General features: G+C 42.0%; 1 protein-coding gene across 1 annotated transcript in view; it reads left to right on the forward strand.

Moving 5' to 3' along the window:
- The window catches only part of THADA (THADA armadillo repeat containing), a 166036-nt gene extending 141694 nt beyond the window's left edge, over nucleotides 1-24342 (forward strand). Inside the window, exons 36-37 of the mRNA XM_075146933.1 lie at nucleotides 21548-21714; nucleotides 22883-24342. Coding sequence (XP_075003034.1) covers nucleotides 21548-21714; nucleotides 22883-23221 — 506 coding nt within the window. The 3' untranslated portion in view covers nucleotides 23222-24342. The remainder of the gene's footprint in view (nucleotides 1-21547; nucleotides 21715-22882) is intronic.
- Nucleotides 24343-27914: the final 3572 nt, after the last annotated feature.

The following is a 27914-nucleotide window of genomic DNA, read 5'->3' on the forward strand; positions in this document are numbered from 1 at the left end:
ATGGGATTTTTTGGGTGGTGGTGGTGTAAATAAGCCTTAGCAGAGGTAGGAAAGGAGAAGTTAAGAGAAGATCAGACTAACTATATCAACGTTTGAAAGAGGCGAGGAGCGAAGAAATCCTACTTAGATTTATGTTTCTTGTTGCTATCCTCTCAAAATCTTCCTCGGTGAACCTAAAGCTGTGCAGAAGTTTTCATACATATGTGCCCTAAGAAGATCTAGTAAATCACTTGAGGGAGAGATAAGCAATAACACAGTCTGGCATTCATCATCAACACCACAGGTGATAGCAAATCATGGGTGACTGGCATGATCCCAAAACTTGTACCCCAAATGTCCTTTATGACTGATCCATGAAGTATTTCAGAACAAGTGACTTGGATTTAATCTGCTCCAGTTGCTAGTGAAACAGCTAAGAGTAAATGCTGGGCAAACCTAAAATGCTAAAAATACCATTGTCATTGGTAGTGTTCAGCTGCATGATAAAAACATCCCACATATTGCACAGGAAACAGTAAAAAAGATATTTTATTTTAATTGTTGCCTCAAGTGCTTGTTGGCATTTGAAACTGTGTTTTCAAACCGTTCTTTGAACTACGTGCAAACTTTGGCCATAGCAAAAGGAGCTTTTCTTCCACGTGTTTACCATTGGGTAAATGCGTTAAATAGATTCTTAAAGCATCAGTTCATCAGCATGTTGAGTTAACCCTCCTCTCCCCAGACCTAACTGTTTACTTACAAAGTGCTAAGTCCATGCTGTGGGATTGGAGCGGGAGGGTAACTGGAGGTTAGAACCTGTGCACCACTGCTGTGTGCAGTACGCAAGTTTTAAATTGCTGTGTCTGTCTCTCTCGATGAAGCATATAAAGGAGGGATGCTAACAAGATGTTCGGAACTCTCCTTTTCATATGACTGATGTGTTCATCCTCTTGCCAAACTTGGGGACAGATTCACCATTTTTTGCTGTATTTCTGTGTTGGTGTAGCCTTCTAGTGAGGCAAATGGGAGGACTGCAGTGAGTAAAACAAGTGTCAGGTTACTCTGATCCTGGACAAAGATTAATGCGCAGGGTTCAACTTTTCTCATGCACTGGATGACTTGCCCTGATGTTCCGGTTAGGCTAATAGACTTCTGAGGCCCCAAACAACTCCTTTAGTTGTGGCTCTTAAAACCAGTTCTGGCAGCTGCCTGGCTTTGAGAAATAAATGGTAATTACCTGAACATAAACTAGGGAACTGCATGCATGCAAAGTGTTTTGAGGATGCATTAACTGGAGTCTGTGGCAGGATCACAGGTGATAAATTTCCTTTTCTTGATTTAAGTCAGACTTGTGCATTTTCTTCTCTATTCCGAGATTTGAATTTCTTTTCTATTTAGAGATTTGATGGAGGGGTTACAAAAAGCATGAAGTCAGAACTTGTCTGCAGAAAGAGCTGTGCTGAAACTGCTGTCTGGAGCTCTTGCACTAGCTGGCCTGAAAATGGAGATTGTTAGTGCGGTCGATGGTTACAGCTGCATACAAAAGATTGAACACCTTCATTCTGGATACATGACATCAACTGCTGTGGTGTGGAAAGTTAAGAGCTTCCCACAATTGGATCAATTGGAGGTCCTTCCTACTGCCCTGGGTAGGAAAAACCAGCAAATTGGAAATAGCATTTAAAAAGTACTTATTGCCATCCATGATATTTAAGCTACTTTGGGAGTCTTTTATAATTTTGGAATCTGTTGGTCAGAAAAATCTCCCCGTCAGATCTTGTGATATGCCACGGGTTGCTTGGGAACGGTCCAGAAATTCTCACAGGATTGTCTGGGTTACTAATGGAAAACTGCTAATCATGTTAGCCAAAATATGTTTATGTTCCTTGTATTGGGGACAGGAGGAAGGAAGGTTAATGAATTTTTTTTTTTCTGGGATCAGCTCCAGGATTTCTTCTGCTTCTTGATAACTGCATTCTGGTAACTAGATGCGCAGCCCACTAAAAAGAACTGGATTTCTAAACCTGCTATGAAAGAGGGAGTGTTTTGAGCTGAATGTTAGGATATAAATGGGAGGTGGCATTTATCCAAATGGCCTTTAAGCAGTGGAAAGCAGAAAAGGCACACAGACAAGTCCCATTTAAGCAGAAGGAGAAAGTATGATAAAGACACAATACAGTCAAAAGCAGAAGAAACTCACAGCAAAGCAGAGCTGCTCCTGTTGCAGACTGAGATGATTTTCTACAAATGAAATTTATTTTTAAAGGATTGTGCATGGAGTCCATGTAATAGCCTATGTTAAAAGCAATACTTCTGGCAGCCTCAGGGGAGAGGTGTAAAGTATGGCAGCAGTTTGCGGTATTATATTCAAACACAGTATAGGACTGTATGCAGAGACACTGTAAGGTGATGACATTTCTTCGGTTATATTAGATAAGGCATGTTGAGGACAGGAGGAAAGGTCAAACAGCTGCCTGTGTATTCTGGGAATCCTCTGAAGCAGATCCTAGCGAGGGAGGCAGCGGGTGTGCTGCCGAGAATTACTAGAACACTCTGCGTGGTGAAGTGCACTAGATGTCACTGAAAAGTACAGTAAACCGTGGAAGGTAACATCACCGATAACGTACTTACGCTATCTGTAATTGTAGGATCATATGTATAATAGGGCTCACAGGAAAAAGGACAACATTCTCCTTAAAATGTTGAATGTTCAGCCTTCTGCTTAAGGGATCATACCTCTGGCTGCATCTTTTTTTCCCTTCCATGCCTTTAATGGTGAATACTTCCTTACGCACACGCACAGAGTAGGATTGATGCAGGGAGACAAACGTGTAACGATGACCATTTAAATCCTGGTGAACTAAATAGATGGTAAATACTTGTGCTAGTTGGTGACTACCTGATGACTATGGTGACCTTACATTTAAGAAGTTTGTTCCAGAAAGCAAAATGACACGTGGTAGAGATTATGAAATACTTAGTGTGGCTATAAGCTGTAATTTGGGTTTTTTTACATTTGGTGTAATAGTTCTAAGGAGGTAACAATTACAGGTCAGTTGCAAGGATGAAAGAATTGAGGTCTACGAGTGTAAATGAATTCATCTGGTCTCTCTGCTAGAATAAATCTTTCAGGAGCAGATTTGACCTGTAGCCTAGTCATATCGTATTTTTATGCTAATAGGTATATTTGGGGTCTTTGTAATAATATTTCTTTTATATATGACAGTCTAGTTTTATACCCTAAAAATATCTCGTCTTGTTATGAAAACTTTTGGAAGCTCTGATTGCGAAGTAATTGAGGTCTTTTAGATTGCATATGTAATATGATTGTTTCCTGGTTTAATGGTGGCTCTTGAATAATGTTTAGCTGTTGTCCCTAGGTACAGAGGAAGAGTTGGCTGACAAAAATAGAAAATCAGCTTAAATTTTTTTGTTCAGAAAACTCTTTGGTAATTACCCGTGAGCTCAGGGACCCAACACTGAATATATTGACTGCCTTTTTTTTTTCTTTCTGATGCCAGTTCTTTTCTCTTTAGTCACAAAGCCAGCATAGAGGAAGGCTGTTTGCTATCCACAGCTTACCTACTAAACTTGGAGTCTTTGTGTCCAAGTAAAATATTAATGAAGAATGATTTACTTGAAACCAAAGTGAATTCACACCCTCCTGCAGTTTTTTATGAAACTTCCTAAGCTTATGAAACCAGGTTTTCTCATAGATGCTGTAAAAGTGTTGTCCCTGTTAGCCCTGTGCCCTTTTGATACAAGCAAAATAGCACCACTATTGATCTTCCTCTGCTTTTAAAACATTGCACTTTATTTCTGAGAGAGGTCTATGGTATTTTAGTGTTTAAAAAACCCCAAATCTGTGTGTTTCTTTTATTGGTTTGCTTTTTACACCTGGGTTAATTATAGAAAAAGTAAGTAGCAGTGTTAATTATCATCTTTGAAAAAATAGTTTTGCAAGCCAGGCCAGTAAACGATGCAAAATCAGCGTCTCCAGGAGTAAACAAAAACTGAAGGACTGATCATATTCTTCTGAACAGAGCTATTTCATGCTTTCTCTGATCGAGCTGAAACTGCAGAAGAGCTAGTGCTTTGGAACAAAAGTACTCTCTTCACAAAAGACTGAAAGAATGTCAAGGAATGCCAGGTGAAAATAAATTGCATTATTGGCCCTATGTTGACTAGTTTTTACAGCTAGGTCATGAAGAGTTGTGATTTTTTGTTGTTTTGGTTTCTTGTTTGTTTTTTGTAGCTGGCATTGTGCATTGCTAATTGTGGGTATGCTAAGAATCAACAAAAATGTTCAGCTTTTTAATCATATCTAGACTTCTGAAAATGATTTTTAACAGATTTATTTAGAGATATAATAGAGGTTCCATGATATACGAAGATTGCAGGACCTGGCCTACAATCTGTATGACATTTTGCTACTGTATTCAGCTGTTGTTATACCAATGTTCAAATGTATTATTTGAATTCATGGACTCCAATTTTATTGGTTCGAAAAAGCTGAAATGAAAGTTGCAATAATAATGTTGTAGCTTGTCCTTCATCTGTAAAAATGAAGTCTGGGCACAAATTGCATTGTTTTGCTGACCAGTTGCTGCAGTTCTCTAATTTTATTAATACTGCTCCTTCTGTTTCACTGCTGCTGTGAAAGGGTAAAGCTGTCCCAAGAGATTTCTTTCTGAAAGACCAATGGCTACAGACCTGAGCAATTTGATATAGGGGACAGTTATTAAAAAAAAAAAAAAAAATTTAAGCTAGATTGTGTTGCAAAAAAGTCTGCCAAATAACAATGGAAAAGAAATCCTGTTACTTCAAGAAGAATTGTTTAATGATTAGGAATTGGGAAAAGGGGATAGGGGAAAGAACAACACTGGAAGCATGAAAGGGAGTTGCATAAAATTTAAAAGAAAATAATTTCCTTTTATAGGGAGCTCACTTTCTCCTGGCATCCACAGGGGTTAGACATGGTTGAAAATCAGGATATGGAAGTTGGTGTTAATTTTCCAGTTGTTTATTACCTGGCACAGGTGAAAGCTGGAACAAATGGGTTGCTATTCTAACTGTGGGACTGTGCACAAAAAGGCTTTAGTTACCCATAACCTGCAACTGCCCCCCTCCTCCTCAGATTGCTTAAGATGGAGAAGGTGAAATGAGGGAGAACAGCCCAAATGAATGTTTTTTGGTATCCTGAATATCAACTTCACGTACAGTGGAGTTGAGAACCGTATTCTAGAAGTTCTGATCTGAAAGATTTGGGAGAGCCCTGCGTGGGCACACTACTACACAAATGGCATTCTTTATAAAGGCTGAGATGGGATACCTACTGAAATCATGTGATGGGCTGGAGAGCTTGATAAATTTTACAAGTTTTCAATTAATTATTTCCATACCCTTGTTACCTCATAGCCCTAAATGTGCAAAACTTTAACAGTCTATCTCAGTACTGTAGACTTCTAGTTTGTAAACTGTTCATATTTAACCTAAATATTTGAAAGTTTATTTAAATATCTATATTATACATAGAAAGAATACAAAAACATATGCTAAGAAATGCATGTATAATGCTATGGGAAATAATAAATTTATTTTTTGTAAATGTTTTGCTTATGGAAAAACTCTAATCGACAGCTTTGGAGAATGAAGGTCTCTGTCTTTCAGCAGCAGAGGTTGAACAGATATCAATGGTGCAAACTTCCTCTTAGAATCATAGAATCATAGAATCATACAGGTTGGAAAAGACCTCTAAGATCATCGTGTCCAACCGTCAACCCAACACACCATGCCCACTACACCATGTCCCTAAGGGCCTCATCTACACGTCTTTTAAATACCTCCAGGGATGGTGACTCCACCACTTCCCTGGGCAGCCTGTTCCAAGGCCTGACCACTCTTTCAGTAAAGAAATTTCTCCTAATGTCCAATCTAAACCTCCCTTGGGTGCAACTTGAGGCCATTTCCTCTCGTCCTATCGCTGGTTACTTGGGAGAAGAGACCAACACCCACCTCGCTACAACCTCCTTTCAGGTAGTTGTAGAGCGCGATGAGGTCTCCCCTCAGCCTCCTCTTCTCCAGGCTAAACAACCCCAGTTCCCTCAGCCGCTCCTCATAAGACTTGTGCTCCAGGCCCTTCACCAGCTTTGTTGCCCTCCTCTGGACACACTCCAGCACCTCCATGTCCTTCTTGTAGTGAGGGGCCCAAAACTGAACACAGGATTCGAGGTGCGGCCTCACCAGTGCCGAGTACAGGGGCAGTTCTGCCCTTTGCATCATAAGGTATCACCTCTGCAAGAATGATACTGAAAACCTGCGCAGAGCCCTGTGCAAAATATTTGTCCCATGCCCCATTTCGTGCATGTAGGATGTTTATGTTTATTTGTAATGTCATCTTGCACTGAGAGGTATTTCACCAAGAATGAGGGGATAATAAATTTCTGCAAGCAGATTTTTGCACACAGAATTTCATTTGTGTATGTGTGGGAGGGAGTGAGGTAGGGAATATAAATACCTTTGCAAACTAACCTAAACCACCAGCTTGTTTTCATGTAAGTCAGCACTCGGCATTTTTAATGACCAAGATAGTACCTACCTGTGCCAGAGTCAAAGTGGCACCATAGAATAAAAGGTGTTTTTATTGTATTACCGATTCCCTGAGCCATAGCCTTCCCATTGATTTGGTTGCTTTAATTCGTGGTGTGTTGATGGGGGGATGGAAAGCAGTTGTGGGACACAATGGGCTCTTACTTCAAAACCTAGGATGTGTAAAACTCAGTGTCTTTTTTTTTTCTATAATCAGTTCCAAATGAGCTCTTACAAGGGGAACTTGGAACTGGTTTGGTTGAACAAATTGATTTCTCATGCATGAGAAAGTCATGTTAAACATCCTTGGTAAGCCTAGAAATCTAAATTTCAAGAATTAGACTTTTTATAAAGAGCTTTTGATTTGTTAGATTTAGAGCAAGACTGTTGAAATCACTTTGAGGAGCAGAATTATTTATGGCAGTTGCTTACAGTACCAGTGTAGTGCCACTTTTGCATGTTTTTAATTTTGTTCCTCTGCATGGTCTGTACTGTGTTAATGATCACCTTGTCATGCTAGCAGTGGAAAACGGTTTTATAAATAATTCCCACTGGTAAGATGAAAGTGTTAACAGGAATACTTTAGTGAAGGTCTTGATTAACTTATACACTTGGCTTGATCACAGTGGAGGTTAGACTTACAATATCTTGTTACCAGGACTAATAAAACCCATTCATTTTTTCATGTACTATGTTAATTACCCTTTTACTTTCCCTCATGTGCAGACACACACAAGCTGATTTCATGTTTGTGTTGAAGACCACAGTTACACTTTGTAGACTTCTCCTTGTTGTACTTGTAAGTTCACACCCAAACAAAACCGACCTTCCCTAATTCCAGAATCTGTATATTGTAATACTAGAACTTCAAGACTGCAAATTGTTACACTTAGGTGCTCAACTTAACATACTTTTGCTGTAAACAGCAGAAGATAGATTTTTTTTCTTTTTAATTTCCTCATACTTGCTAAAAGTCTCAGTCTAATGTACAGGCATTAAGAAGCTCAACTAAGAATTAAATTTCCAGAATGTCTTTCGTCTTTAATTCATATTCCCCAAATGTAAATTACTAACGTAAATCACGCAATATAGTATATTAGCATCCCATATTCCATCACCACTGCCTCTCAGAAACATCAGGAAAACTGGTACGTCCCATGTTCTCTGAAGGCTGGTAGCAGCAGGATCGAATAAACTTGTGTTAATGAGCAAGTCAAGGGTCTTTCAGAAAAGATGTTCCCAATGTTGATTTCCTTCTTTTAAAGCAATGTGTGTTGCGTAGATCAGTTTAATTAGGCAAGATCGTACTGAGATGGGAAACAGTCTCTCAGGTTATATTCCAAGTATAGAGGACTTGGTTCTTTGGAGCAAATGACTTCACGCTCTCCGAATGCAAGGTTGGTGCAGACCTTGGAGCGCAAATACAGTGGGGTGTAAGGAAAGCCTGGGGATAATGGGATCTCAGGATGAAATAGTAGTTACATACACAGACTGAATTCTGTCCTCTGCTGGACTGTAGAACACATTAGTGGTTTCATTTCAAATTCATAGAAGTAGTAGAGGCAATATAGGCAGCCCCTGCTTGTTAGCTGTCTTCTTTTGCAATGTGTTCTAATTTTTGGCATGATTATCTATCTCTATGACACCGTGGCAGGCAGTCAGAGAGTAAAGGTAAATCCTCCAGATTTTATGTGAATCTCACGATTAGTTGTGAAGGCTCAACTAGTGCCATCCATGGCAGGGTGAAGTAGAATATGGCCTTTCCTGAAGCAAACTCATTTGAAACATTCAGAATGAAAAATAAGATGTTAAAGACAAAGAGAGTGGTTATGTTAAAGACACATATGTCTATGTTAAAGACATATGCCAGTGTGGAGTGTAACTGCAAATGGCATTATTTATTTAAAAGAAAAAGAAACGGGAAAAAATTTCCTTGAGTAGTGAAATGAAGGGAGCTTGGTTTTTTCATGGATTTGTTTTGCAGATAAGTGGATTTTCTCATCTCTTATGACTGAAGTTTCAGCCTTTCACTAGGCAGGATAGTAATAGGGTCTCCTTTTTTTACCCAGCTGGCCTGTTTCATAGAAACAAGACTTAATATTTTTGGATTCCCTTATCCTTTTTGTCAGACTGGATTGAAATTGTACAGCTGGTTCAGAAGTTGTGGTGGGAAACATGTACACAGAAGCATGCCTGTTGATTTCCTTATTTTGTTAAAAAATGGGACAAAAATCCCTTTGATGTTGTTTATTCTTGTAGATTGCCATTCTGATCGAATAAAATATACCAGAGCTGTTATTCCTTTCTGTGCAGAGTGTTCCCTTCATCTCTACCTGCCCTCCCACTTCATCCTTCGAGTTTCTTGCACCTTTTCAACAGACCTTGAATTGACTTCTGTAAACTTACTGCTTTCTGCTTTTCTGTCTCCATCTTCTCTTTATAATTTGTTTTGTAAATTAAATTAATTGCGTGAACTGTATATTTTTTATAAGGAGGGTTGATGGTCTGTTGCTAGGATTGCCCAACGCTTCTCATTATAAAATCCTGTTTTTCAGCTACGTGTGTTAATCCTTACTAGTTGGTACTGAGATTTTTCCATACTGTGAGTATTTTTTTTACTGTAATTATTTGGTATTATTACAGTAGATTCTACATAGGAAATTAGGGGAAAATGCTATCTTTACGCAGGCTGTGAAAAAAAATTGAAGGCCTTTTCTTTGAAGGCTGTTATACATGTATGCTTTGGAGCAAGATATTTTTTGGTAAAATATGTACAAATTTGGCTGAGAAATAGGACTATAAAATGCTATACTTTTTATATATATTCAATAGAGACTGCAAGGAGCCTAAAAGCTAAAACATCAGAAGATTTTTGTGTTCACTAAGCAGCTTAAATTTCTCTGCTCCTGAAATGCTTACCTGCGTTCCCAGCAGGGCTACTGAGGATGCTCCGTGCTGGGAACACGGTGCCTCAGAAGGACTCTGCAGCCGTGGCTGTGGGCAGCTCTGGGCGAGGCTGCGTTTAGGCATTTGAAATGAAAACTCCTGTGCTTTCAGTAATACCTGTGGGTCGACAGCAAAATGGGGAGGAATGAGCCATCAGTTCTGGTTAGGGAAGGGAAAAAAGCTAAATCAGAAAAGTTCAGTGGACTGCTGAAAGAGTCAAGCTGAACCATTGAGAGTTCGGGACTGAGATGATGCTCAGTCTGGTTAGGGGAGGAGATTTGCTCTTGCCAGTGTGAGAGGAGGGCATAAAGGAGGAGAAAGATCTTTGATGGAAGTTGTGGCAAGAGGGAGGCTGAACTGGGTCCAAAAGAGGAAGAATGTGGGGAAGAAGCAGAATTAACAAAGGAGATAAAAGGGGAACTTTTCTGCATTTTGGGAGACAGTGTGACTGAAGGTAGTTGTGAGGCTGAGCGTCAAACCCAGAGCTTAACTCGTCAAGATAATTAGACCTGTGTTGAGATACTGTGGGGTCTGGTGACTGGGACTAGGTAGAAGACACTGGAACAGTGCTGTGGGGTATACCTCCCATCTCCAGTGATGCTACCATTTCCTATTATTCCGTTAGTTTCAAGCGGCAGATGCCTGAGTGGTCAGCCTTGTGGCTCCACTGTCTCTCTGACTCATGGGCTTCAAGATAATGTCACGTTATTTGGGTAAGGTATAGATTTCTTTTTCTTTTTTGAAATTTGGAAAATCACACATATACATTGCCGTCTTCCCCATCCCCCCTTTCCCCACACTAAGAATATTTGTAAGATTGCAAGGCCAAGTATCCAAAAATACAGAAACACAACTTTAATTCAGCCTTGTTGTGCTGCATGTATTAAGAATCAAGGAATAGCTACACCATCACTGTTTGGGTTTTTTACAGTTGTTCTTTTATAATTCCATAGACAAGACATTTTCTCTGATGATGAATCAGGAACATACAGTACAGGAAACGATCATCTCCCAACAGTACTCCCTCAGTTGCAAAATTGAAAGTGATAGTAAGACCAGGATCGCAAGAAGGGACACGCCAAAGCCATTTAATGTTGCTCGTGTGATTTGCATTCTATCCCTGCCTCTCCCAGAGAGCTGATTTGTGCAGGTAAGCAAGTCACACCAACCAGAGTTTGCAAAGGAGGTTAAGGAGGTTGCTAGTTTGCTGAATGCTTAGCTAGATACCTTGGAAGCATGATTTGCAGGAGTTCAGAGCACATACAGCTGAAGCCAGAGTGAAATGCATTTTGAATATTAAAGCCTTATGGGATGCTGACTATTCAGTGAAACAGGTCATAATGTCTCAGATCAGACATCTAAAATCAGTCAAGATTTTTTTAATCTTCAAGGCTTCTACTCTGCCTGGGGAATAGATGGTGCCATTTCTTCTTTCTGTGGACATCGTATAAATACAGGTGATTTGTGAAGCACTCCATATCATCATGAGTGACTGAGAGTCACAGGTTACTTAGCCATTCTGTTTTCCTTACCCGTTTAGAATATTTTGGAATTTTTGGAATAAGAAACGTTCAAAGCCATGTATTAAATGCAGAGAAAATAGAAAGAGAGGTTTCTTCCCATTGACTGGGAAGTCCCTGGTGTTGTGTAGTTCATGTCTGTATTAATATGTGAGACACAAATGTTTTCACTTTTGTGGTATCTTGTGCAAGGGGCACTTATATTCAGCACATCAGTATATTGGGGCGAGCACTCACAGCACTATCTTAGTTCCTTCTCAGTTGAAGAGACACAAACCAATTCCTCAAAGGACTTTGAAGGAAATGGAAAAGACAAATGTAAAATCTGTATTAGACAAGTACATTGGTATCCATGTTAGACTTTCCATTGAAGAACTCCGATTACTGATTGAACAGTATTTATCAGTCAAAGAGTCTGTGTATATATTCACATTATATGCAAGAGTAAGCAGCTTCCACTCCTCCCATAAATTTACTTGGAAGAAGGCCTCAAAGTAATTCATACAAATCATGTTATTATTTACTGATCCACCAGAGCGTGCCAAGGCCTTCAAAATGGTGCCGTGTCTGATGAAGATGCAGATGAAGTTGCAGGTAGCGACCACCCCACAGATGTCTGGGATAGAGACATACCATCCAAATCACTTGGACCCTGATAGAGGATGTCCTGATGACTGTAGAAGTTTCCTAGCAAGTCTTGACCCAGCTGTTTCTCATTTAGATGACAGTTGTACAGAAATGCCAGAGCCTCAGGTGTTTTGGTAAGAGAGATAAATAAGCCAGAGGATTTCCAAAGAGGTGTGGACCTGCCCATGTAAAGGGAAATGCCTTGGGTGCAAAATCCAGAAGTCACCTAGGAGGCAAGAGCTGTGTGAAAAAAAAGGAGATGAGTTTCTTGCTTTAATGTGAAATGTGAACATGATCTTGGGAAGAAATGGTGAGTCCTGATACTAGAAATGCCTCAGCCACACTAGGGTGATTAGGATCTACTACTTTTGGTAGTAGAGAAGTGAGGAATATGTATGCTTCATCTCATTTCAGAGTATTTCTGAAAGAAAGTCCAGAAACCAACTCACTCTCAAGTGAAATCATTGGTGCATCTTCTTCCCATTGTGAAGAGCAAATGGTTCTCTCATGGACTGAAAATGCTCTTGAAAAACTTTTCTGAGATAGGTATGTTCCATTCAGGATTGAGACATGCGGCAGCACTTAATTTATCTGTTAAACACCTACAGGAGAACTGCCCCTAAGTGATGTGTAATCATTGAATTGTTGACTAGGAGGTCCCTGGCAGGACCTGGCTGTCTAGACCACAGCTCGAGAGGCAAGCTGACATTTTTCATGGGAATATCAGAAAAACCATGTAGCAACAGATCATGAGCTACACTGCATCAAAAGCAACTTGCAACAGGCGTTGGAAGGCATTTGGATCTTGACAGGGAAAGAAAGAACATCCTCTCAGTCATTTGTTAGCAATGCACTTGCAGTGTGAATATTTTGTGGTTCTGGCAGTTTCTAACATTACAGTGTGTTTGCAAACTTAATGGTATTTTTATGGCATTGTGTATCTGTGTACGTATATGCCAGCAAAAAGATAAAAATAACGTAAGCCATTCTTTACACACAAGTTTCATCCCTTGGTCTGTCTTACTCATTCATCATCTGTCTGGGCTACATTGGAAGCTTTTGATGCAAGGTGGTGGTTTTTTTTTTCATCAAGCGTTCGTATAGCGAACAGCTTCTGTGAGGTTTTGCACTTTATGATCTTACGTGCTGAGATAATGGGTTTAGAGAATTGGCCAGTATAGAAGCTGACAATATATCATGAACCTTTTTGACATAAATTATTATACAAAAGATTTATGGCACTTTCCATAAGAACAATTCTATAGTCACTTCATTTCAAATGTGGCCCTTTTTTAATAAGTAATACAAAACAAAGATAAATATAAATCATCTTAAAAACAATCTCTCCCCATACTATTTAATTATAAGGTATCAGAACAGATACGAAGAGAGGTGCTGAGGTTCCCAACTTGCTTTTTGCTATCCTGCTCAAAAATACCTGCATTCAGTAAGTCACACATACACCTGGATCAGATGTTTTGTAGTAAGTTAGCAAGTGTTTTCTCTACTCAGACGTGCTCAATAGCCACAGCTTGCAGGAATCTGCAACTCTGCATTGTCCCACCCTTTAGAGCAGAACTGCTGGAAGAAGGATGAGACATACCAATGTAAACTAATGTTCAGGAGAAAATGTAGAACAAGATCAAAGCATATTGTAACCTAAGTGGTTTTGAGTTATTCAAATTTTTATATCTTTATTAGAAAATTTTCCAATAGTCTAAAATTACTCTAAATTCCAGTAATTCAAAAGTGAAGAGTGTGCTTAGCAGTTGTCACCAGCTGTGACAAACATGCATCTAGAACAAGGATTATAGTACCAAAAAAATTAAGTATAGTGTTGCATCAGTACTCGTATAGAAATACATAGCATTTTTATGCCTGTATTTGTGTCTTGCAAAAAATTCCACCAACATACATTTAGTAATTCAGATCACTTGGTTTAATTAAAGAAAAAGGAGCATTGAAACTCAGAATTGTCTTAGCAAGATTTATTGGTACTTGTTAAAATCAGTGGCTTTTGCAATGGGAACTTTATATTACTTATTTCTTTTTAAAGAATTGCATTATATAAGAATGTGTAATCACTGTGAGTTCTTACTTTGTATTCCCAAATTTATTTCAACACCTTACAAGTTGTTCTCAGCCCACTTATACAACGTTAAATCATCACATGGATGAAGGAACTGTTTGCTTTGTAGAATACAATGCCACTAATTAAAGTTGAAAGTGAATGGACTGAATTAGAATCAGCTCATCCATCAAAGACTGGCTACTGATTATTTACTGACAGCGCTTCATTTAGCTCTATTAATTACACAGTGGCACTGTTATCTAAAGGTTATGAGTTGTTATACTTTCGAAAATTAAGAAAGAATACATGAAAATAATTGTACGTGCTCAGTGCTGGAGTCTGAAAGCGGTAGAAGTTAAATGGAGTGTTCATGTGAATAATCTATTACATGTTTTTTCTTACTGGCATTTTAATTGCAAGTGAGTAAACAGTACAGCAGCTTACACATCTTGATAGGCTCCTTACGCAAGCTGTGATGGTCGTGGCTATGACTCCATAGCAATGAAGGAAAGCCTGCCTTTCTATTACTGCTTTAAAAATAGCTTTTACATATTTGAGTGTTCTGCCCAAATTATATTGGTTTTCAAGTATTGTGTAGGGAGAAGAATTTTGTGTACAGTCTTCTATATTGATTACCCACCCTTTCCTTATTCCTTTATCCCTTAAATAACAAACTTTTCACCACCATTCTGCAGATATTACTCTAAAATCCCAGCTATGATACAGAGATAAATTTGTCTCCTGTGTTCCTACAGCAGAGCTGTAACATACATCTCATTCACGTTTGGTAATCTTCATCAGTGCTAAGCAAAAAGTTCCTTAGTTGGAACATGCCAATAACAAGAGGCTTCAGTCATATATTTAGTTTTAGTGATACTAATTTTGAAACTGTGAGTATTTATCTTTGTTTTTTCAATAAATATGTAGTTTAAGTTAAAAAACATACTTGCATTCTCATTGGCAATGTTTTAAACAATTAGCTGAATAATATTATTTTTCACCTTTTCAAAAGGAAAAGCATTATTTCTGTGGATTTACGCAGGGGGTATTGGTTTTTTGCAGTTGAAATTAGAACATGGCTTGGGGGGGAGGTTCTGTAAAAGCGGTAATGCAAGTGGTAAAGTCCAAATGCTCATTTCCTCTGAAAGATCTGTGAGCTGTGGTTGTTTTGTAATAAAACCCTTTGAGTACAGGAGGCAAGGCTTGCATGGGAAAAGCTTATGTGTGCGTATATATATTTAAAAAGAGGGAAAAAAAATCTAGTTACTGAGTTGAAAAATATTGTTCTGTTCACATTCCAAAAAAGGGCTTGAAAAGATGATGAATATGTGTGTGCTTTTTTTCAAGAAGGAACTTTAATTTTCTGCTCAGTCCTGAGCTGTAAGTTTCCATCATAATCAGACGTGTTATTAACTCAGATCTGTTTATAATCAAAGTCAAAGCTGCGAGCAGCGTCACTGCCACTCTACTCGGAGACTGCAACTATTAAGAAATTAGTTTTGATTAGTTTGTTTTGTAATAGTGTTGTGTTTTGACATCGTGTTGCATGATGTCAGGAAGGGCCTCTTTTTAAAGTCATCCTGAAAAAGCACGGTTATAAAACAGACTCAGGCAGGGAAATGGAAAACAGATGAAGTAGTTGTACGTCATCTAGGGAATGATATTTCTCGAGAGGATAGAAGTGATCTAATCGCCTTTGATTTTATGAAACCCTATAAAAAGGAATCTGCTTATATATTAGATTTTACATAAATGGTCATTTTAAAAAGTGGAAAGTTTGATGTTTGTAAGTTAAAATGGCACAGTGCAATGAACAAGCAGCCTTTCAAGAGCCATCTGCCAACTATCTGGACACAACAGTTACCATTTCTGCATTTTCTTTTTTTCTTGTTGTTTTACTTCTCAGTTGTCCTCTTTTAATCTTAGTGCCCAGAAGGATGATAGCACTGTAACATTATTTGTGGGGACTGAGTGTGTATGAACACCCCTTTACTTTCTATCTACTGCTACTGCTTTTCTTCTGTCCTGTTGTTTTTCTGGTGGCAAGACACCTGTGTGTTGCCTTGCTGCAGAGTTGCACAATTCCCGTCTAGCTCAAAGTAGAACATATAAGCAGGTTATTCCAACATAAGAAATTTAGTTTCTAACCTCACTTTGTCTACCACCTTATGTAACTCTTGGGTTGGGCCAGTGGGATTTTTTTCTTTTTTAAATTTGAAGGCTTTTAAAGTTTTGTGAAGCCTGTGCATACATAAACACAGTATTTTAAGTAAAAAATGTATCTGCAGCAATGCCTCACTCAGTTCTCTTATATTTGGTATGGTGAGAATAGGGGCAAACTTGATTTACTTAATACCAAAAAGAAGAAAACCTTCAATGCAACAAAAAGTGATTAGTGATTCAATAGGTGAAATTTTCTACTTGCAAATCTAATATTATAGGTATTAGTGACTGTGATGCTGAATCTGCCATCATTTGGATGGGAACCTGATCTTTTGCTTGATATTCATTATCTTGTTAAGGTGATGTATCGGAAAACCTGAGATAAAACTCAGTTTTGTCAAGCAATCATTCAGTGAGCTTTCTTGATTCAAATGTCCATGCTTGTCTGTGAAGCAAGAATACTACCTTATTTTACCTGGGTGTTATGAGGTACTGTATTGATAGTGATGTAGTCATGTTTATACCTAGGCAGGCAGCACTTTGTGCAGAAAAGTAAAAAATATTTTATCAATTTAGAGTATACCTAAAATACTTTCTGTAATTCCAGTTGAAGAATTTACCCTGTATGTTTTCCTTGAAAATATTGCTGTTAGTATGCTGTTCTTTGTGAGACTTTCTCTCAGGACTGTTACACTAAGCTTCCTTGCAGTTTTACTTCTCTTTATGTTTGTTCTGAACACAGTGTACATTTACAAAAATTGCACTACTCTTTGATCTAAAATTAACTTTAGTTAACAATTTCCAGTATAAAACCAATTATAAAATGCTTTGTTAGGCAAGGAGTATGTTCTGCTTTTCTATTTTGCCTATATTTTATCATGGTTGTCCTTAAAATCTGTGTATATGCTCTTAATACATCCTTTCAGTTCTCCATAATATCACCGAGGCTTTAACAGAGAACAATTGTATAGTTGGAGGACACGTAATAGGCTACTAGAAGAAATATTTACATCTGGCATGATCAAAGCTTTTAGAGTATATGAATGTGTATGTGGGAGGTCTAATTTTTATGTGGGTGGATTCACAAAGACTAAAACACTTGCAGTACTTAACCCCTTTCCCTTTATGAAAATTCACTTCCTCAAAATGAAAAAAACATGTAGTACCTGATGCTTATCTTTTGTTTTTCATTTCAGGGAGTAGTATTCATTCTTCTGCTTGTAAGTACTTGTTTAAAGCATAGAGAATTTTTTTTGTATTTCAGCCCCTGTAGTGGCTTATTTAGCGAGATGCTTATCTTGCTTGTGACGTTTTTGCATATGTTGGAACATACGCACTTTTTAGAATTTAAAAAACTGATAATTTTAACACCATTTTGATAGTCTGTAGAACTGTTGTGGTAGGTGCACTACTGAATTTTCAGTGTTTGGTAAGAGCTACGTCTTCAGGTTCAATTTCTGATGGCTAAGTTCCTGTGGCAGTAATCAGCTGTGAGCGGCTTCTAGAAATCTGTCATTTGAAATTTTTTATTCAGTTACTTTAAATAGTTACTTACATTATGAAAGGCTATAAATACTCAGTCATTTGAATCATCTCTGTTAGCGTTTTGTTTACATGACTCTGACAGGGAAGTTTTGGATTATAGCTGACCTGAGCTAACAGCTTGCTGAATGGGGAGGTCTCGCTCTCCCTTTGGCCTCTTTCCTTGCCCCCGCTGCCCTGTGATCCTCCCTTCCCCGGCTCCCAGCTGTACCAATTCTGACTGCAGGGTAACCAGTCCAGCCTGCCAGCCAAGCAGAAGAACCCACACGCCGAGTTGCCTGCCAAATTCGTATTCTGCTATTCTGAGTGTTAATTTACCAGGTGATCAGCAGAGTACCTGAGCTGGCTGGAGGTAAGCATCAGGAGCCCATGGCCCGAGGGGGCTTCAGGGAGAGGAGAGCCACCTGTCCTTTTTGCCCCTGGTGAACTTCCAGCTTGCTCAAACCACTTTCTGAAGTCATAGCATGAGTCATGGACACAGCATCATGTGTAATATATGGCTTCTTGAAAATCAGCCCTGTTTTGCAGGCAAGTGATGAAGTGAGGAGCAGTTCTTGTAAACAGTTAATACGTCAGTGAAGACACGTACGTTTATTTTTAGAAGACATACACCTTTTGTGGGTATCTTAAAAGATTTTGTACATGCTTACAGCATCCATTGCTGTTACTTTTAGAGCTGGAGTTCATCAAAGCAGTAGAACATTTTCCCCTCTGAAAGCGTTTTTTACCTATTAAATCATGGGTATGTATGTAACTTTGCTTGCTGTTATTTATCTGTATTACTTCAGCACTCCAAGCTTAGGGAGTCGATATACTTTTTTTGGATACTTGCTCCATCTCTTTGTTGTTCTTGAGGCAATGATAGTCCCCAAATCTGATCTTGAACTATTCTAGCATCAAATTCGTGTGAACTGGTATCAAAGTCAGTTAATATCAGTGCGCTTCGTAAGTAACGGCAGCTGAGGAAGCGATTCAGAAACCATGGAGCCATTCCTGATGCTCTGCAGTAGAGGGATGGGATGGGATGGGATGGGATGGGCAGGTGGAAGCAAAAATTCTTCATCTGCCAGAGTATGATCTGTTGTTGAATCTGTGTCCACACCTCAAGGAGGCCGCTGTGCTACCTTCTCTAGCACAAAACCCAAGATAGGCAGGCTCTTACCCAAATTTTTGAAGCCTAAGTTTCAGCATTATCAAAGTGATGTTGCTTTGTTTTCCTCTGGTCTCAATGTCAGAACTGATGCATGAGTTTGGTTGATCGGTTAAATGGTGTCTGCAGTTCACAGAAGGGCAGTCGGCCTCTTTTGGGTCAGTACTGTGTTCAGGGTCTTCATGTTTTTCCTGTGTGTTTGACCTCCTTTATATGTTTTTCTTGTCATTTTTTTCTCTTCTCTTCTTTAAAAAGAAAAAAACAAACACCTTACCATTTCCTTTGCTGCAACACAAGGATTCCCTCCAAGATTGCTGCGCTATGTGATCACATAACTGCCTTTTCTTATGTGTCATGCTGTTGAAAAATTGCTAGCAAGCAAGTTCAGTCTAAGCAGTACCTCAGCATTACTTGTTTTGCTACCTCTTGGTAGTTTTCAGCATGTTCACGTAATAACAGAATTAGAGGCCCCAATACATGTTTTGGTGCATTTCTCAGTAGTCCAGTGTTCTCATTCACAAAGAGAGCATCACCATATTTGTACTTCAGGAGTCTAAATCTTAAACGGGGAAAAAAGACCCCAGAAAATGGCAGGTATTTTAAATATCTGCAGTTGTATCTATAATCAGTCCCCCGAAGCAACAGCTAACCAGGAAGACAGCAGTGGGACATAACATGTTTGGTTTTTAGCTCCCAGCATCACTTAATTTGCTAAACATTCAAATACAAATAAAGTGACACAAGCAAGAGACATTATATAAATATTGACAATCGGAGGCCTTCAGTAATCATCCGTAAAACTCTGAAGGATCATCAGAATTCAAAAGAGCTGGGTTTAAAATGTTGTGTTTTGTAAGTGTTTGTAACTGGGATATTTGTTTCAGGCTCAGAACCCTGCACTCTATTTCCATTTCTATTCTTCCAGCTCTGAGGATTGCCAGTATTTTTGAGGTCCCCATGGCACTTGAATGAAACTGTTTTCTACCGGAGCCTAAGCAAATCAAAACAGAGAGGACAACCATTGTACCCATTCTTTGGAGTATCAGACTGGTACCAAGTAGGGCACAGAAACAGAGAAAGCAAGTTGGGGAAAAAAAAAAAAAACCACGTCCTAGAAAGAAATGTCAGCAAAAACAATACCTAAAAAACCCAATACCTAAAATAAATAGTGCGGGAATGCTGCACTGCACCCCTGCAAGCTCTCCTTCATGGACAAAGCTGAGGGATGTCCTGATACAGTGATAAGTCCTAACATGAAGAAAACACATTTGAACATTTTATTTTACTGTCTAGCAGAGACAAACTGCGTATGTAACATTATTAGTGTCACCAAGAGATTGTCTGCCTGCTTTCCTGTTGCTTGTTCAAGGAGATTTCCATTTACCCTCATCTAACTCCAAGATAAAGAAGGGACCATCTGTTCTTTCTCCTTCACTCCCTTCCTTTATTATGGTCCTTTGTTCTCATGGTCTCAAATACTAATTCATCCTCCCCACTGTCCTCGGTACGTTGCCTGGTCTGTCAAATACCGTGTACCCATCTTTCCGTCGGTCTGTTTTGTCCTTAGTTGTTTCCTGCGCTCCCTTATTCGTTGGCACACGTATTTGCCTAGTCCTGGTGTTTTACTGTACATTTCTCTGCTGTGCCAACGTACTCTAGAAAACCTGCAGCTGGCATGAGGCCCTGGGAGGTGTCACAGAGTAGAGGTCCATGCTGCGGCTCTGAACGTGGGTTGTGAAGGACAGATCTCAGCTGCACTGCTATGCCTCTTTCCTGTCAATAATCATTCTCCTTCGTGAGAAATGCTTAAATACACTCAGACACAAAAAGTAAGGTCTGCCTTCCGTGTCTGTATGGATTTTTACCAAATAATTCTGATTCCACTGTGTTGTCTGCTCGCAAAAGACAGCCTTCAAGAATGACATGTCCTTATGATATCGCCACTTAGAAGACAGACCATTCAGTAAACAGTTGTTCTTTTGCTGGTGACTATGGACAAGGATGAATTTTGCCAAAATCCATTTTACGGTAATGGGGATTTTACAGGGGCTTGTTCATTAGCTCTCCTTCAGTCCTCTTTCTGCATCCCCATTAAAAAAAGAAATTGCATTAATGTTACCAGTGGTGAAACTCGTACCTGTGAACGCAGTTGTTGGAGTTCTCGTGCAAACAGGGCTTCTGGCATTTTTATGTACTCCGTTATTGAGGGCAGCCCTAGGAACCACAGAGTTAAAACAGCATCTGCCCAAATGAGAGCAGTGGGGAAGTTTAGGGAAGAAATGCGGTGTGGATGATGGCTTTGTGTACGGTTCTGGCATGATTTGTCTGTTTCCTTGCTCCCTCGGGAAAATACCGATAGCAAAACCTGTATAAATACAGCTCTGTGATGGTACTGTAAGTGTCTGCCTTGCCCTTCTTTAACATCCCCGAGCCCGTCTTGCATGCTTGGTCTCTCTGACATATGTATGCATTGGTGCGTGTATGTATATATGTATGTATATCTGTATATAAAAGATACTGCACACCAAATAATAATTCATTTTCTATCCCAGCCCTTTAAAAACATATAATGTGCTGTAGGTTTTGAGTTCCAGTGAAACATCAGATTTAAGGCATAGCTGCAGTTTTGCAAAAAGAGTCACTGTCAGAACTGTCTCTGGAGATGTTTCTAACAGACATCTTTGTATATTTAAACCCAAATTAATGAATGTCACTGCATGGGCAGGAAAAAAATATGAAGTGTCAGCATTTTCAGTTGCTTGGTATTATTTTGGAATTGAGAAGAGGCCCCAAGTGGTACAGAAGTAAACATTCATCTAACTTTTTTGCAGTATAATTCATCATTCTAAATGTGCTTGTGTAAATTCAGCATCTGTTTTCAAGAAATCATTTTTGTGATGGTTTTATTTGAAAATGTTTGTGGTCTTGCTATACATTCTTACGCCTATTTTCTCTCAACAGAGTTTGCACTTAGGATAGTGAATGCCCCAATGGCCTTGGATTTAGCGTTCGGAATACTGTGTGAGCTGCTCCAGCGGTGGGGGGAGATCCGTGCCGGTGTACCGATCCTGCTGGAGTGGCTGCTGGGAGACAGCGATCTGAAAAGAGACTCGGAGACTTCAGCCCCGGTAATTTTAACAACCAGTTGCTATCTCATGTTGGGATTGCTATGTTTCTGCAGTCTTGTGGTAGGAATAGAATGAAGTATCTCATCTGATGCAGCCTGATGATCATTACTCCAGTATTAACTGATTTACAATTTAAAATAAAAATTCACATAGTATTTAGAATAAAAATAGAGTTTGATGTTTGTTTCCTGGCAATATCAGCATAAAATTAAAGAGACCGATAAGCAAACATTGAAATAAATCAAGAGCTACTTAAAAAATCATTGTTGACTGAAACATTTTGAGGCTGTAACTAACTGCGTTCAGTATCATTGCAGATGATGGCTTGCCTTGAATTTAAACTGCTGCTGTGGGTGCCAGGCACACCTGGCATTCAAGCACAGTGTTCTCCCAACTGCCGGCTTTTCCAGAGATGGCATTTAAATATTTGGTAACTTTGTGCCACCTTCCATACAACCAGTTTTGTATAGCTCACATCAGTCATTGCCTTCAGAAGGATTATTTATGTAAAGAAAAACTTTGCCATGCTGGCTCTGTAAAACCTAATGCTGTGTAATAAACTGGGCTCTCTTTGTCTTGAAAAGACTGTAAAAATCAAAATAATGCTGGAAGGTAAACCGGAAGGAGCAGAAGCAGCTACGTCTTTGAGAAGTTTGTTGACAATTAATGTGACCCATGAAATATATTATGAGTCTTTTCTTAAGCCTGTGGCTTAGGTATGCCTTTCTGATGTTTCACTGACTGATACAATTTTCCTTTTTCATTTAATCCACTCAAAAAGCTCCATGGTACAGCAAATTACCATACTGGTTACAGAGAGGTCTCTCTGAAATGTAAGACAATTTCACAGGGGAAGGCAAGCACATGTTAAGGATTAGGACTTCTATTTACTTCCACTGTTTCCCAAGAGTTATACCATAACTGCCTGATTTTTGAAGGTAAAATTTCTTTGGCAAAGTAGGAACCTTTTTTACTGCGTTTTCTCAAACCTTTGAAAAATGATGCATATGAATTTTTAGCGCTTTTTTTAATATAAAGAAGGTGTTCTGTAATAGCCTCTATTGTCATTATTTCTCTATATATCTTCTTTCATACCTTTTATAATTTTCTCATTCTTATCAAGACCACAAGTCATTTTCTAATCACTGTTGTTTTTCTTTTTGTTAAGGAAGAAGATGATTACCTGTTTGATAAAGGGGAAGTGAATTTTTGGGCAGAGAAGTTGACTCATGTCAGACAACTTAGTAAGCACCTTTTACAGCTTATATCAATGACTCATCTAACGTTACCAGATCACGGAGAACTTAATCGACTATCAAGAATAGCACTGGACCAAGCCCAGCTCGTTGGACACCTTCTTAGAGCACTACCTCCGACTCCAGAATTTTCCAAAACTGCAGAATTCACAAGATTGGCTATTCAAAACGAGAGACTATCGGTCTGCCTTAAAATATTAAATCTGCTGAAGTCTGATGATACTTGCAAAAATGAAAATCTGGAAAAGTAAATTACTAAAAGTTCATCCTCAGGGAGCTGCACACATCTTACTGGATGGGCAGGGAGAGTGAATTCTAACGATGTTGAAGGAATAAGGGATTGCCATAATGACTCCGGTAAACCTGTAACAAACTATTCAGTATTCAGGCTAAAACCACATTTTTTATATATGAGTCCATTGTTGTCAGATGTGCTGTGTGAGACTGTTCCTTTTAAATGCATTTGCTAATTTCATTCAGCTGAGCATGGTTTATTATAGCTACTGTAGGAAGTAAAGCAGCTAAACCTAATATTTTCCATTCATCCAGGTGCAGGCCACCTGTAGTTGCATTATGTTTTATCCCACATTTTTACCTCCTGTATTTTAATACCAAGAAAAAGTTGATTTTTTTTTTTTTGGTCTCCTTTCAGGATGTGGAATGGTAATTATTAAATTAATATGGTATTTTTCTATTTTATTTTTAAGTGTTTCTAAAAGAAAAGAAACAAACTTTGGCTTCCTTGTCCATGACAATTTTTAGACCACATTTTAACTTTTACTGCATTTTCCTCTGGAGGAAGGCAAGGATTCTCACTTTGGTGGTAACCTTGTTTTGCACGTGGAAACAGCTTTAGTTAGACTTCTGCATGCCTCTTTTTTCCTGTAAATCAAATAACTACTTTTATAAAATTGCTGTAAAATGAAGACCGCTGCGTTCAAAACAAAGCAGCTGCTCCATTGCTCTGCAAGCAGTCTTGGAAAGTAAGGTCCTACTCAGCAGAGTTAGGCCCCCGGAAGTGTACCGGAAGTGATGTCGTGCTGCCGGGAGGTGCTGTCACCGGTGCTCAGGTGAGGCAGCTGTGGGGAATATACCCAGGGCTCAACACTGTCCGAAACACAAAAATGTTTGTTGTGCTTTGCAAATGTAGTTTTCTGGGAACTGAAATTGGATTTCAATATGAAAATGAGACATCGGAAGTAAATGTTTATTTAAAAAGGATACGTTGCGTTCCTCTAGCCAAGGGCTGTGACTTTACGTTTGCTCTGGCGTAGCTGGGCACAGCCAAAGCAAGGATGTACGTCGGTGTACGTTGTTACTTCAGTCTCCTTGGAGGAGTAACGTGTCCAATAAACGACCGTTTGCTTTCAGACTCCTCGCGTAATTGTACACAGTTGCGAATCTTGATGACGACGGTACAGGTCACCGAGCGGTTCCTCCACGGCCGGGGCCGCAGCCGGCGCTCTGCGCGTTGCGGCGCGCGCCCAGCAGGTGGCGCTGCAGCACCGCCGTGCGCAGCCGCGGGCCCGGGCCGGGCTGCGGTGCAGCCACCCCGGGGTCCCGTTCAGGCACGCCAGGGTCCGGCTCAGCCTCGCCAGGGCAAGGCGCAGGCCCGCGCCGCTCGCACTAGCTGGGTGTTGCGGTGCCCGATAGACGGTTCCATCCCGCTTCTTGCGTTTAAATAGACTCTGCTGTAAGTCAAGATAAGCTTCCGAATTAGGTCTAGCGAACATCTGAAAACTGCACAAGACAAAGTCGCTACTAAGAAAAAGATAATTTAGGAACAAAAGTTTAAATACTTTCTGTAAGTTTCCAGGATTCAGCATTACCTATATGAGTCATTTACAATGCAACTTGAGACTTCAATAGGCAAAAGGGAAATGTTGGAATCTGAGGAAAAGATGCTTCACAGAATGCGCGGTACCCAACTTAATAAGCCACACTGTGAGTTTGGCTAAAAATTAATTTGTTTGCATCTGTTTTGAGATGCCCAGATTATGTCTGGAAGCCACTCTTAAAAATAGTCAAGACCTGTACAATTAATGAACAGCTGCTGGTTTTGCCACACCTTTCCAACATTTTTGAACTAGTGTAGCAACAGCTTTTATAGTAGAAAACAAACAGAACTTTGTGTGTAGTATCAAAATTACCGTACAGTTGTGTCACCTTGCTCATGTCAGTGGTTAGTGTAAGACTATCTAGTAACATTGGCATTTTTTTTTATTGGGTAGCATTCAAAATGCAGTATCAACCTATATATTCAATATCAACAAATGGATAAATGCTGACCGGTAACAGCACAGTAGTAGATCCACAGTGACCATAAAACTTAAGTAACTTTGTGAAGCCTTGAGGACTTGGTTAATGGGTAAACCAAATAGCTCGAAAACTCGGTCTTCCTTATCACGGTTTTAAAATGCAGCTGAAACCTCTGTCATCTGCCTTAGTTTATAGAAAGCAAATTAAAAAAAATCACATCAGCGCTCATACACACACAGCACCACACACTGCTGGTGACTTGAGTTACTATATAACTACTCCATCGAGGACCTTTAAACCCTAAGCAGCAATTGCAGAAGAGGGTTTGCAAAATCTTATACCGGAGTACTTATCTACCATGTGTTTGATGAAAGTCAATTTATCAAAGTATTCCTCCAAATGACGGTGATGCATTGCTCCTTGCATGATTATCATCATAAACTGTTTACTCAGTTCACTAGCGGGCAGGATCTGCTCTGGAGGTGATGTTTCCATCACAGAGGTGTTTGGGAGGAGGAAGAGTTTGATCTCGGATCAGCAAGCAAGCGAATCCCGGTGGGCCAGGGAGGAGGTTACGGGAAAAGGTGCACGGTGATGGGAAGCGGTGCACGTTACGGCCTGTACCCGCCCCAGTCCCGCTGGCAGGCGGCTCCCCGTTTGAGGGGCAGCGCCTTGTTGCTCGGTCGGGAGCTGTCACCCCTCCGCAGGGCTGGCGGAGGGAAAGGTAGGAGGCATTTAAACCTTGTTTCGGAAGCCGCCGGGAAAGCAGCACCGGCTCCCGGCGGGAGCGGGCACTAGGGGGTGGCAGATCCCCGCGCAGCCGCCTCCCGCCCCGCCGGGCGGGTTTGCAGCCGGGAGGCGGGGCGGGCTGGACGCCGGGCCGGCAGCAGGGCGGCTGCGCCGCTTGCAACAACGCCCGGCGAGCGGGGGACTTGCCCAAGTGCAGTGCTGGGACACGGGAAGAAAGGAGGTTTGGGCTTTTTATCCCCCAGCTCCTCGTCTTTCCCGGGCGATTTTTCGATCTCCGTTGCTAAGCTCGGCCCTAACTTGGCAGGCCCGGCTTCTTCCTCCGCGGGTGGCGGCTGGCAGGCGGTGCCCGGGGGCGTGCAGCGGAGCTGCCGGTGCCCCCGCGCCGCAGCCGGGCCCGGGCTGCCGGGGGGGCGCCCGGCGGGTCCCGCCTGCTGCCCCTGCGGCCTCGAGAGGAGGAGGAGGAAGAGGAGGAGGAGGAGGGGAGTAACCAAATGGGAGCGTGAGCCGCATGGCGGCGGGGGGGCGAGTGTGAAAACCCGAGGCGAAGTGCTCCAATAACCCCCAACCCCCGCCCCCCGAAGTTGCTTCCCTTTGGAAATGTGTTTTCAAAGCGCAGGGCTCCTGCTGACGTGGTCAGATTTGCACCCTTGGGTTTCCAGGGCCTGGCATCCCGGCTCGGAAGCTGAAGAGGATCAAACGCCTCTGCAGGCTTTAGCAGCAATAAAACTTTGCACGTCCGTCCGTTTTCCCCTTCCCATTTGTCCCGGGGCTGAGCAAACGCGGAAGGGGACGGGGGGGGGGGGTAGCGGCGAGGGGGTGCGGAGCCGCTGCCGCCGCCGCCGCCGTTCCCACGTCGTGTTTGCGCAGCCTTATCGGCGCGGCGGGGCGGGGGTGTTTTGCACGGCGGCTCCCGGCCCGCCTTGGACGGCAGCCCGCTCCCGGCCCGGGGAAGGAGCCCCGCCGGCAGGGCCTTGCCGCCGCCTTCGCCCTCGCCCCGGCGGCGGGGGGCAGCCCGGCGGGAGGGCTCCCGGGGCGGCAGGCGGGGGCCGCGGCGGGGCTCGGCGGCTCACAAGACCGTGGCGGCTGCCGGGCCGCGGCGGGCGGTGCAGTGTGTAAGGGGTGAGCGTGAGAGGGGTGCACGGGAGGACGGGGAGGGGGCGATGCGTGGGGTGGGGGGGTCGCACATCAGCCCGGCCGGTGCAGGGTTAACGCTGCCTCGCCTCCGCCCCTGCCCGCCATCCTCTCCCAAACTCCGGGCAGAAAGAAAAACAAAACAAAAAAAAAACCGAACTCCCCGAACGAGGGGGGGCGGCGGGGCGCGCAGCCCGTGCCCAGCCGCCGTCCCGCCGGTCGCACCGGGGCCGCGCGGGCCCGACCTTTGTTTCAAACCAATTACGTGGCAAAAGTTTATTTTCGCTGGGGCGGGAGGAAGAGGTGTCCCCAGCCCCGCCGCGCCTCTCCCACGGCACTGCGCGCCCGCCTACGCTCGGCGGCAGCCGCCACCCGCCCGGGGAGGCTGCGCGGCGGCTGCGCGGGCAACTCCCGGCCCGCTGCCGGGGGCTGGGGCCGCAGCGACCGCGGGGGCGCCGGGCGTTTGGGGAGGGGTGCGAAGAAGGGCGCTTGGCAGGGGCCGAGCCCGTGCGGCGCCCTGCTGCTCTGTCTCGCCCGGTTCCGCGCCGGGAGCGGCGCCTGCCCCGCTCCCCCCGCCCCGTCCCAACCCGCCCGCGCTGCCCCCGCTGCAGGCGCACCCGGCTCGGGGGTACCGGGGGCTGATGGCGGGCAGCACAGCGGGGCCGCCGCTCCCCGCCAGCCCGCCCCGCCGCTCCCGGCCCTCTGCAAAACTTGGGGCGGCCCGGCCGGTGGGTCGGGCCGGGGCGGGCCCGTCGGGCGGCGCGGGGCGGGCGGAGCGGGGCACCGCCCCCGCGGGCCGCGGCG

The sequence above is a fragment of the Calonectris borealis genome, chromosome 3 (assembly GCF_964195595.1).
Source record: "Calonectris borealis chromosome 3, bCalBor7.hap1.2, whole genome shotgun sequence".
Lineage (NCBI taxonomy): Eukaryota > Metazoa > Chordata > Aves > Procellariiformes > Procellariidae > Calonectris > Calonectris borealis.